An 11,764-nucleotide genomic window follows, 5' to 3' on the forward strand; every position below is an offset into this window, starting at 1 on the left:
CGTCATCCCGCTGTTCCGCCCCAAAACCGCCTCCTGCGCGTACCGGTCACAGTTTTGAAGCAGAGTGACTTGACTTGGTATATACAGACTTAGCTCATATCAATTCTCTCCCCGGTTCCCTCCGAATGTTCTTCCTTACATCCTCCATTCTGTCTCACCCATTCCCCCTCACCTCACCCTCCCTTCTCCTCCCCACCCCTCAGTCCGCCCCTCACCACCTTCCTCGTCCCCGCAGGTACCAGTGCTTCGTGTTCAGGGCTTATGAGGACAGCAACGCCGACGGTTTCCTCGTGGCACAGAGCGGCGACGCGACTTGCAACGGACTCTACTCCATCAACGGGGGCTCCACGCGACTCGTCCTAGAGCGGGGTGAGTCGCGGGGAGGCTGGGGAAGGGGGGACTTTAAAAATATACCTGCAACGGACTCTGCTGTTGGTTTTGGTTCTTGTTATGCCTCTAAAGCGTTGTGGGATGCAGATGAAGAGATACGCACCGTTTTGTGTGAACCTATCATGGGTTACGGCTGGTAGGGCTTGGGACAATGGCCCAGTTCCACAGTTCCCCATGATGGGTTAGTAAGCTCCCAAACCAATACCAGAGGCTTCGAAATTTCCTTGTATGGTGTTTATATTTAAGTTCACGAATTTGATGAAACTATACAGGAATAGTCTTGTGTATTTAGTGTGGCATCGAAGACCTCACCATTTTGGATTGTATGGGATTCTTTAGTTTGGTTCGGGCTGTTACGAAGACACTGTGTTGGACTGTGAAATCGATTCGATGGCTGTGTGGTTAGGACGAAACTGTCCCCAAATATACGAAGAAAAAAGCTAAGCACATCAGGGAGGAGAGATTATACGATCGACAGGAGTGGGAGAGACTCATGAACCATCCAACTCCATAAGGGAAAGTGTGGATGTTAAAGAAAAAGAAAAAAAACAAAAAAAAAAAAACATAGCCATTAATAATGTACCCCAACTTAACCAAACCTAGTCTCTAATAGCCATAAGTAATGTACCCCAACTTAACCTAACCTAGTCTCTAATAGCCATAAGTAATGTACCCCAACTTAACCAAACCTAGTCTCTAATAGCCATAAGTAATGTACCCCAACTTAACCAAACCTAGTCTCTAATAGCCATAAGTAATGTACCCCAACTTAACCTAACCTAGTCTCTAATAGCCATAAGTAATGTACCCCAACTTAACCTAACCTAGTCTCTAATAGCCATAAGTAATGTACCCTAACCTAACCTAACCTAGTCTCTAATAGCCATAAGTAATCCAACCTAACCTAACCTAACCTATAGCCTATAATAATAACCATAAGTAATGTAATGTAATGTACAGTGAGTAGCGTTTTTTTTTTTTTTTTTTCTATTTCCTTTTTTTTATGCTCTTGAACTGACTCCTTTGCTGTAAAAAAAAAAAATAAATAAATAAATAAAAAACTAACAACCCGGTATCAGCGACGGGCCCAATTTGTGGCTTTACCGTGTAACAGCGACGAGACAAATTTGTGCCATGATATAAACCCCCCAAAATAGATGATGCATAATCTGATCACAAATGCTTTGTATATGTTATGAAATGGTTTATGTGAGAGGTGATTTTTTTCTCATTTTTCTCGCTTAGAGGGACCATTAAGAAACATGATCCCCGCTGCTACCTAACCTAACTTAGTCTACCTAACTAACTAACTAACTAGTCTACCTAACTTAGTCAAATAACCTCAACTATTCTAACCTAACTTAACCTAATCTTCTCTTCCCCACTTACCTCCACCCCACCGGCAGACTCCACGGGGCCCAAGTGCAGCTTCCCCATGTGGCTGGAGGGCGGGCATCTGTGGTACTCCCTGGACAGCAGCACGTCGCTCCAGGTCACCCGGCGGAACTCCACGCTCCGCCTCAGCACGCCGGAGCGGATCGTCACCCACACCTGCCTCACGCCCTACGCCCACACCAACCTCTCCGCCACCTATGTCACACGGGTGGTGCATGGATGGTGAGCCGGGGACACGCGCCTAGCCTTGCCTGCACTCTTAGGCCAGATTTTCGGACAATTTACAGTTTCACCCAACCAACGATTTTCTTACACGGTTCATGTTTTTCTGGTGATAGATGTAGTGAATTGCATGATTTTGTACCTCATTTCCGTTGCAAATGTCTACTTTTAGAGTTATGCCTCTTTTCAAGTTATGCCTATCCCCTTCCCTAAACGATCTTGGGAACATGGGGTTTTTGGGTGGGGGAGGATGAAATTGACTAATATGCATTTCAAATGAGGTCGAGATTTTTCAAACGTCGTATCAGTGTTTATTGACAGTTATGTGGCTAGTTTGGGTTTTTGATTCCATATTTTGGGGCGGAGTTATTCAAGTGTTGGATCTCACACCTCGGTCGAGATATTCCAAACTCAGCCGCATGATGTGAAAAACTCAAGAAAACCAACTTGGCTCGCCTGGAAAAACGGGTAAAAAAAGACAAGCCATCCCCATTTTTGTCGATGAAGACTGATACCACGTTAAAAAATCGAGCGTTACTCTCTGCTCTGGTTCAGTTTAGGGCATTACTCTCTGCTCTGGTTCAGTTTAGGGCATTACTCTCTGTTATGGTTCAGTTTAGGGCATTACTCTCTGTTCTGGTTCAGTTTAGGGCATTACTCTCTGTTATGGTTCAGTTTAGGGCATTACTCTCTGTTCTGGTTCAGTTTAGGGCATTACTCTCTGTTATGGTTCAGTTTAGGGCATTACTCTCTGTTCTGGTTCAGTTTAGGGCATTACTCTCTGTTCTGGTTCAGTTTAGGGCATTACTCTCTGTTCTGGTTCAGTTTAGGGCATTACTCTCTCCTCTGGTTCAGTTTAGGGCATTACTCTCTGTTCTGGTTCAGTTTAGGGCATTACTCTCTGCTCTGGTTCAGTTTAGGGCATTACTCTCTGCTCTGGTTCAGTTTAGGGCATTACCCTCTGCTCTGGTTCAGTTTAGGGCATTACCCTCTGCTCTGGTTCAGTTTAGGGCATTACTGTCTGCTCTGGTTCAGTTTAGGGCATTACTCTCTGCTCTGGTTCAGTTTAGGGCATTACTCTCTGCTCTGGTTCAGTTTAGGGCATTACTCTCTGTTCTGGTTCAGTTTAGGGCATTACCCTCTGCTCTGGTTCAGTTTAGGGCATTACCCTCTGCTCTGGTTCAGTTTAGGGCATTACTCTCTGCTCTGGTTCAGTTTAGGGCATTACTCTCTGCTCTGGATCAGTTTAGGGCATTACTCTCTGCTCTGGATCAGTTTAGGGCATTACCCTCTGCTCTGGTTCAGTTTAGGGCATTACTCTCTGTTATGGTTCAGTTTAGGGCATTACTCTCTGTTATGGTTCAGTTTAGGGCATTACTCTCTGCTCTGGTTCAGTTTAGGGCATTACTCTCTGTTATGGTTCAGTTTAGGGCATTACTCTCTGTTCTGGTTCAGTTTAGGGCATTACTCTCTGTTATGGTTCAGTTTAGGGCATTACTCTCTGTTCTGGTTCAGTTTAGGGCATTACTCTCTGTTATGGTTCAGTTTAGGGCATTACTCTCTGTTATGGTTCAGTTTAGGGCATTACTCTCTGCTCTGGTTCAGTTTAGGGCATTACTCTCTGCTCTGGTTCAGTTTAGGGCATTACTCTCTGTTCTAGTTCAGTTTAGGGCATTACTCTCTGTTATGGTTCAGTTTAGGGCATTACTCTCTGTTATGGTTCAGTTTAGGGCATTACTCTCTGTTCTGGTTCAGTTTAGGGCATTACTCTCTGTTCTGGTTCAGTTTAGGGCATTACTCTCTCCTCTGGTTCAGTTTAGGGCATTACTCTCTGTTATGGTTCAGTTTAGGGCATTACTCTCTGTTCTGGTTCAGTTTAGGGCATTACTCTCTGTTATGGTTCAGTTTAGGGCATTACTCTCTGTTCTGGTTCAGTTTAGGGCATTACTCTCTGTTATGGTTCAGTTTAGGGCATTACTCTCTGTTCTGGTTCAGTTTAGGGCATTACTCTCTGCTCTGGTTCAGTTTAGGGCATTACTCTCTGTTCTGGTTCAGTTTAGGGCATTACTCTCTGTTATGGTTCAGTTTAGGGCATTACTCTCTGTTCTGGTTCAGTTTAGGGCATTACTCTCTGCTCTGGTTCAGTTTAGGGCATTACTCTCTGTTCTGGTTCAGTTTAGGGCATTACTCTCTGTTCTGGTTCAGTTTAGGGCATTACTCTCTGTTCTGGTTCAGTTTAGGGCATTACTCTCTGTTCTGGTTCAGTTTAGGGCATTACTCTCTGTTCTGGTTCAGTTTAGGGCATTACTCTCTGTTCTGGTTCAGTTTAGGGCATTACTCTCTGCTCTGGTTCAGTTTAGGGCGTTACTCTCTGCTCTGGTTCAGTTTAGGGCATTACTCTCTGTTCTGGTTCAGTTTAGGGCATTACTCTCTGTTCTGGTTCAGTTCAGGGCATTACTCTCTGTTCTGGTTCAGTTTAGGGCATTACTCTCTGTTCTGGTTCAGTTTAGGGCATTACTCTCTGCTCTGGTTCAGTTTAGGGCGTTACTCTCTGCTCTGGTTCAGTTTAGGTTCACAAAGGAGATTAGCAAAACCTTATACTTGTCCTGACCTTATAACTCTTTCTCTGCTCTGGATCAGTTCGTGTTCAGGGATGAGACGGACGAAACCTGGTATGCAAACAGACTGATTTATGGACAGGCTGGTTTATGGACAGGCTGGTTTACGGACAGGCTGGTGTACGGACAGGCTGGTTTATGGACAGGCTGGTTTATGGACAGGCTGGTTTACGGACAGGCTGGTTTATGGACAGGCTGGTTTACGGACAGGCTGGTTTACGGACAGGCTGGTTTACGGACAGGCTGGTTTATGGACAGGCTGGTTTACGGACAGGCTGGTTTACGGACAGGCTGGTTTATGGACAGGCTGGTTTACAGACAGGCTGGTTTATGGACAGGCTGGTTTACAGACAGGCTGGTTTACAGACAGGCTGGTTTACAGACAGGCTGGTTTATGGACAGGCTGGTTTACAGACAGGCTGGTTTATGGACAGGCTGGTTTACAGACAGGCTGGTTTATGGACAGGCTGGTTTATGGACAGGCTGGTTTACAGACAGGCTGGTTTATGGACAGGCTGGTTTACAGACAGGCTGGTTTATGGACAGGCTGGTTTATGGACAGGCTGGTTTACAGACAGGCTGGTTTACAGACAGGCTGGTTTATGGACAGGCTGGTTTATGGACAGGCTGGTTTACAGACAGGCTGGTTTATGGACAGGCTGGTTTACAGACAGGCTGGTTTATGGACAGGCTGGTTTACAGACAGGCTGGTTTATGGACAGGCTGGTTTACAGACAGGCTGGTTTATGGACAGGCTGGTTTACAGACAGGCTGGTTTACAGACAGGCTGGTTTACAGACAGGCTGGTTTACAGACAGGCTGGTTTACAGACAGGCTGGTTTACAGACAGGCTGGTTTACAGACAGGCTGGTTTATGGACAGGCTGGTTTACAGACAGGCTGGTTTATGGACAGGCTGGTTTATGGACAGGCTGGTTTATGGACAGGCTGGTTTACAGACAGGCTGGTTTATGGACAGGCTGGTTTATGGACAGGCTGGTTTATGGACAGGCTGGTTTATGGACAGGCTGGTTTACAGACAGGCTGGTTTATGGACAGGCTGGTTTATGGACAGGCTGGTTTACGGACAGGCTGAGTGACACGCTGTCTGATTTATGAACATGATAAGTTTTTCAATGGAGCACACTTACCAACTATAATTTCCTATGTGTCTATGTAAATCTATGTAATGCCCATAGGCTTATACATTTCGGAGCTTACACACACACACACACACACCCACACACACACACTGTTAACAAGGCTTTCATAGATGTTGTGGGTAATTCAATGGATAGTTTTATGAGCCTAGTGATAGTTTGACGGGGCTCTTGTACCATGAATGTATAATAGCAATAAGAACCCAACTAATCCCCTTTTTTTGGCCTTCGGAAGTGTATTTGTGAGAGTGGAAAGTGTCTGAACCTTTGTAAATCCTCCCTGTTCTTTTCAGTACGAGTGGCTACCAGTGTGTCCAGATGATTACAAGAGGCGAACACGTACTGGAGATCATAATGGGTGAGTCTGCCTTCAAGATGCAAGTTAATGAAAGGAAAGGAATGGGTTAGGAGAATATGGGACAGTAGGGTGAAGGAAGGAAGGAGTAATGGGAGAGTTGAGATGGAAAAGGGAGTGTGTGTGTGTTTGTTGAGAGCAGGGAAAGGAGTAGACGGTATTGAATGGCGAGGAGATGGGAAGAGAAGGGATGCAAAGGAAGGGAAGGGAAGAGGAATGCAAGGAAAAGATTAAAAAGTATTGAATGGCAAGGTAAGGAGAAGGGAAGGTTAGGTTAGTTCATCCTCCTCCACCGCCACCTCCCCCTCCTCCTCCGCCTCTCCCTCCTCCTCCTCTTCCTCCATAGGTTAGGTTAGGTTAAGTTAGGTTAGGTTGGTTAGGTTAAGTTAGGTTAGGAATGGAATGAAAGGGAAGGGAAGGGAAGGAAAGAGAATTAAGGGAAGGGAAGGAAAGGAAAGGAAAGGGAAGGGAAGAGAATTAAGAGAAGGGAAGGGAAGGGAAGAGAATTAAGAGAAGGAAAGGGAAGGCAAGAAGGAAATGGAATGGAATGAAAGGAAAGGGAAGGGAAGAGAATTGAAGGAGAGGAAAGGAAAGGTAAGGTAAGGTAAGGTAAGGTAAGGTAAGGTATGGTATGGTATGGTATGGTAAAGAAAGGAAAGGAAAGGAAAGGAAAAGAAAAGAAAGGAAAGGAAAGGGAAGGGAAGGGAAGGGCATAGCTAAGGTAGACCATGTATTTTGATAGGTAAGGAAAGGTTAGGGGAGGCTGTCTCATTTATTTCTGTTATCTTTTATATATGTAATAGTAATAATAATAATAATAATAATAACAAAAATAGTGATAGGAAGAAAAATAGAGGTGACAATAATAATAATAATGATGATAGCAAAGATGAAATTATTAGTAAGAATTTTAGTTTCTATGTATAATATGTACATGGAAAGGGTAACTAATGTATTATAATGTATGCGCTCTCTCTCTCTCTCTCTCTCTCTCTCTCTCTCTCTCACACCTCATCAGGACTCTAGGATCTGTGGGGTCTGAATATCTAGGTAAATCTCCCCCCCCCCTCCCCCCCTCCCAGGCAAGATTCTCTCTCTCTCTCTCTCTCTCACCTCATCAGGACTCTATGGTCTGTGTGGCCTCAGTATCTATGTAAATCTATGTAAATTTCCCCCCCAGGTAAGATCATGCCCGTGCCCACCCTGGCGTGCAAGAGAGGGTACTTCAACGCCTCCTCCACCAACTTCACCACCTTCGTCAGTAAGTGTGTGTGTGTGTGTGTGTGTGTGTGTGTGTTTTATTTTTTATTTATTTATTTATTTTTTATTTTTTTCGAGTGGAATTTTTATCGGTTCTTGTATTCATAAGTGTGTACGTGTGTGTGTTTGTGTGTGTCAGAGAGAGAGAGAGGGAGAGAGAGAGAGATTTTGTATGTGAATGTATGTATATTTATTAAAGAGAGAGAGAGAGAGAGAGAGAGAGAGAGAGAGAGAGAGAGAGAGAGAGAGAGAGAGAGAGAGAGAGAGAGAGAGAGAGAGAGAGAGAGAGAGAGTGAGAAAGAAACAGATTATGCATGTGTGTGTGTGTGTGTGTGTGTGTGAGTTTTTCATAATAAAGGGCATAGTTCCTTCCCCTATTATTATTTGTCCTTATTTTCCCTCATTCCTCTAATCTATACTTGGAAAAAAAATAGATCAACATTTTTTCCCCATGTGTGTGTGTGTGTGTGTGTGTGTGTGTGTGTGTGTGTGTGTCGCAGCTTGCCCTAACCCACAATACCTCACCCCCCCCCCACAGGCAACCGAGCAGAGAGCCGGCGGTGTCCAGGCGTTGGCAGGTACGAGGTCATGGGCGGGATGGAGCCAAACAGCGTGTCCGGAGAGAGGAGACAGCAGCTAACAGGCAAAGGAGGAGGAGAAGGAGGAGGCAGCAGGAGAAGAGACAACCAGGACACGAAAGGGGACGCATCAGGGCAGGAGGCAGGAGGAGGGAATGAAGGAGGAGGAGGAGGAGGCGGAGGGGGCTTGCTGTACCCTCCTGACGAAGATCTGCAGTGTCTTGAGGGGCCCTTCACACACCTGGCTGTCGGCTGTTCGGGAAGCAACACCTTGATTCTCAGTAACCAGTGCTCCTCTGCAGGTAAGGACGGCAGGGCAGGGGGGCGAGGGAAGGGGTTTTGAGTAGTGGGGATTTGCATTTGGGGAAGGGTTGTTGAAGAGTGTTGGAGGTTTTTAAAGAGTAAGGAGAGGAGTTGAGGATGGGAACTGCATTTAAGGAAGGGTCGGGGAAGGGCATTGGGGGTTTGAGGTGGGGTGAGGGAAGGGGTTTTGAGGAGTGGGGAGGCATAGGGAGGTTGGGATTTGCAATTGGGGGAAGGGATCGGGAAGAGTGTTGGATGTTTTAAAGAGTAAGGAGAGGAGTTGAGGATGGGACCTGCATTTAGAGAAGGGTCGGGGAAGGGCATTGGGGGTTTGAGGCGGGATGAGGGAAGGGGTTTTGAGGAGTGGGGAGGCATAGGGAGGTTGGGATTTGCATTTGGGGGAAGGGATCGGGAAGAGTGTTGGATGTTTTAAAGAGTAAGGAGAGGAGTTGAGGATGGGGACTGCATTTAAGGAAGGGTCGGGGAAGGGCATTGGGGGTTTGAGGTGGGGTGAGGAAGGGTTTTGAGGAGTGGGAGGCATAGGGAGGTTGGGATTTGCATTTGGGGAAGGGTCAGGGAAGGGCATTGGGGGTTTGAGGTGGGTGAGGGAAGGGTTTTGAGGAGTGGGAGGCATAGGGAGGTTGGGATTTGCATTTGGGGAAGGGTCAGAAGGCATTGGGGTTTGAGGTGGGGTGAGGAAGGGTTTTGAGGAGTGGGATTTGCATTTGGGAAGGGCATTGGGGGTTTGAGGTGGGGTGAGGGAAGGGGTTTTGAGGAGTGGGGAGGCATAGGGAGGTTGGGATTTGCATTTGGGGAAGGGTCGGGGAAGGGCATTGGGGGTTTGAGGTGTCTGTGAGGGAAGGGTTTTTGAGGAGTGGGGAGGCAAGGGAGGTTGGGATTTGCATTTGGGGAAGGGATCGGAAGGCATTGGGGGTTTGAGGTGGGTGAGGGAAGGGTTTGAGGAGTGGGAGGCAAGGAGGTTGGGATTTGCATTTGGGGAAGGGTCGGGAAGGGCATTGGGGTTTGAGGTGGGTGAGGGAAGGGGTTTTGAGGAGTGGGGAGGCAAGGGAGGTTGGGATTTGCATTTGGGGGAAGGGTCGGGGAAGGGCATTGGGGGTTTGAGGTGGGGTGAGGGAAGGGGTTTTGAGGAGTGGGGAGGCAAGGGAGGTTGGGATTTGCATTTGGGGAAGGGATCGGGAAGAGTGTTGGAGGTTTTAAAGAGTAAGGAGAGGAGTTGAGGATGGGAACTGCATTTAAGGAAGGAAGGAAGGAAGACAGGAGGGAAGGAAGGAAGGAAGGAAGGAAAGGAAGGAAGGAGGGACCATCACTTCCTTCAACTTAATATCAACTAAACTATCAATGCAAAATTCTGGAGCCATCTGATTAATGTAGAAGCACTGGGGTCTGTGTGGTCTGACTTTCTATGTAAATCTATGTAAATTATCATCCCAGTATGCCTTCACCTAATCCCCTCAACACCCCAGCTTCACCCCACTCTGAGTCTCCCCTTCACCCTTACTCCCCCCCCTCCCCCCTCACTGCCCCAATCTCACCCCACCTTCCCTTTTACCTCCCCAGACTCACCCCTCTCCCCCTCATCACTCAACTCTCTCCACCTCATCACCCCAATCTTATTCTCCCCACCCCAATCTTACTCTCATCACCCCAATCTTATGCTCACCCCTTCTCCTTCCTCTTCATCATCCCAACCTCACCCCACTCCATCTCATCACCCCAATCTTATTCTCATCACCCCAATCTTATTCCCATGGCCCCAATCCCCCCTTCCCCTTCCCAACCTCACCCCATTCCATCTCATCACCCCAATCTTATTCTCATCACCCCAATCTTCTTCTCCCCACCCCAATCTTATTCTCCCCACCCCAATCCCCCCTTCCCCTTCCCAACCTCACCCCATTCCATCTCATCACCCCAGTCTTCATCACCCCAATCTCCTCCTCATCACCCCCAGAGTACTCCTGCCATGGGTCTTGGGAGGATGGCGGGCGCGAGTACCTGGTTGTGACACCCACCTCGCGTAGCAGCAAGGGTGTGCGGCGGCTGTGTCTGGTGCTGGAGCGGGGCGCGGGGGTGCTGTCCCTCGCATCCTCCTCCAGGTCCTGCGGCCGGGACCTCACGCCAGGGCTGCACGGCCACATAGCCCTCAACACCACCAGCACAGGTAAGGAGGGGAGGGCAGGGAAGGGGAGGGGGAGTTAGGTGGGTCAGAAAGATTAGGTTAGGTAAGGTATGGTGAGGGGAAAGTGAGGTTAGATAAGGTTATGGGTGAAGTGAGGTTAGGTAAGGTAAGGGCAGGTTAGGTTAGGTTATGTTAGTAAAGGTAAGGGAAGGTTAGGTAAGGTAAGGGCAGGTTAGGTTAGGTTATGTTAGTAAAGGTTAGGGAAGGTTAGGGAAGGTAAGGTTCAGGCAGGTTAGGTTGGGTAAAGTAAGGCTTAGGCAGGTTAGGTTGGGTAAAGTAAGGCTTAGGCAGGTTAGGTTGGATAAGGTAAGGGCAGGTTAGGTTAGGTAAGGTTCAGGCAAATAAGGTTATGGCAGGGGAGATGAAGTGAAGGGAAGTGAGGTTTGGGCAAATTAGTAAGGCAGGTTAGGTAAGTTAGGTAAGGTAAGGTTAGGGCCAGTTAGGTAAGGTAAGTTAAGGTAAGGGGAAATTAGGGCAAGTTAAAGGTAAGGAGGGATGAGGTGAGGTAAGGGCAGGGCAGGTTAGGTAAGGTTAGGGGAAATTAGGGCAAGTTAAAGGTAAGGAGGGAAGAGGTGAGGTAAGGTGAGGTAAGGGCAGGGCAGGTTAGTAAGGGGGAGGGGATTAGGGCAAGTTAAAGGTAAGGAGGGAAGAGGTGAGGTAAGGGCAGGGCAGGTTAGGTAAGGTTAGGGGAAATTAGGGCAAGTTAAAGGTAAGGAGGGATGAGGTGAGGTAAGGGCAGGGCAGGTTAGTTAAGGTAAGGTAAGGTTAGGGTAAATTAAGGCAAGTTAAAGGTAAGGGCAGGGCAGGTTAGTTAAGGTAAGGTAAGGTTAGGGTAAATTAAGGCAAGTTAAAGGTAAGGGCAGGGGAGGTTAGTTAAGGTAAGGTAAGGTTAGGGTAAATTAAGGCAAGTTAAAGGTAGGGGCAGGTAAGGAAAGGTAAGGTAGGTTAAGGAAAACAAAGGGAAAGAAAAAATGGGTAATGGGTAAGGGGAGAGGAAGAAGGGAGGAAGAAAAGAATGATTAGGTAGGGGAAGAGGGGAGGGAGGGTAGGGAGTTGTAGGGGAGGGGAGGGAAAAGGGAAGGGTAAGGGAGGATTAAGGGAAGGGAAATGGGATAAGGAAAGGGTAAGGTTTGGATATAGGGAATGGGAGGAGGGTGTGTGTGTGTGTGTGTGTGTGTGTGTGTGTGTGTGTGTGTGTGTGTGTGTGAACTGTACTAATTCTCTCTCTCTCTCTCTCTCTCTCTCTCTCTCTCTCTCTCTCTCTCTCTCTCTCTCTCTCTCCAG

The 11,764-nt window shown here is 47.3% G+C and overlaps 1 protein-coding gene across 5 annotated transcripts in view; it reads left to right on the top strand.

Annotated features, from left to right (window-relative positions):
- Positions 1-11,764, top strand: part of LOC126984713 (uncharacterized) — a 111,610-nt gene that overhangs the window by 84,503 nt on the left and 15,343 nt on the right. For all 5 annotated transcript variants that reach the window (XR_007737485.1, XR_007737487.1, XR_007737486.1 and 2 more), the window contains exons 7-12: positions 236-369; positions 1,797-2,007; positions 6,078-6,142; positions 7,320-7,400; positions 7,938-8,279; positions 10,253-10,462. Coding sequence is in view for 1 of the 5 variants with exons in the window: in XM_050838720.1 (XP_050694677.1) it covers positions 236-369; positions 1,797-2,007; positions 6,078-6,142; positions 7,320-7,400; positions 7,938-8,279; positions 10,253-10,462 (1,043 nt within the window). In the remaining 4 variants the exon portion in view is untranslated. The remainder of the gene's footprint in view (positions 1-235; positions 370-1,796; positions 2,008-6,077; positions 6,143-7,319; positions 7,401-7,937; positions 8,280-10,252; positions 10,463-11,764) is intronic.

This window comes from Eriocheir sinensis, chromosome 57 (genome assembly GCF_024679095.1).
Source record: "Eriocheir sinensis breed Jianghai 21 chromosome 57, ASM2467909v1, whole genome shotgun sequence".
NCBI classification, from domain to species: Eukaryota; Metazoa; Arthropoda; class Malacostraca; order Decapoda; family Varunidae; genus Eriocheir; species Eriocheir sinensis.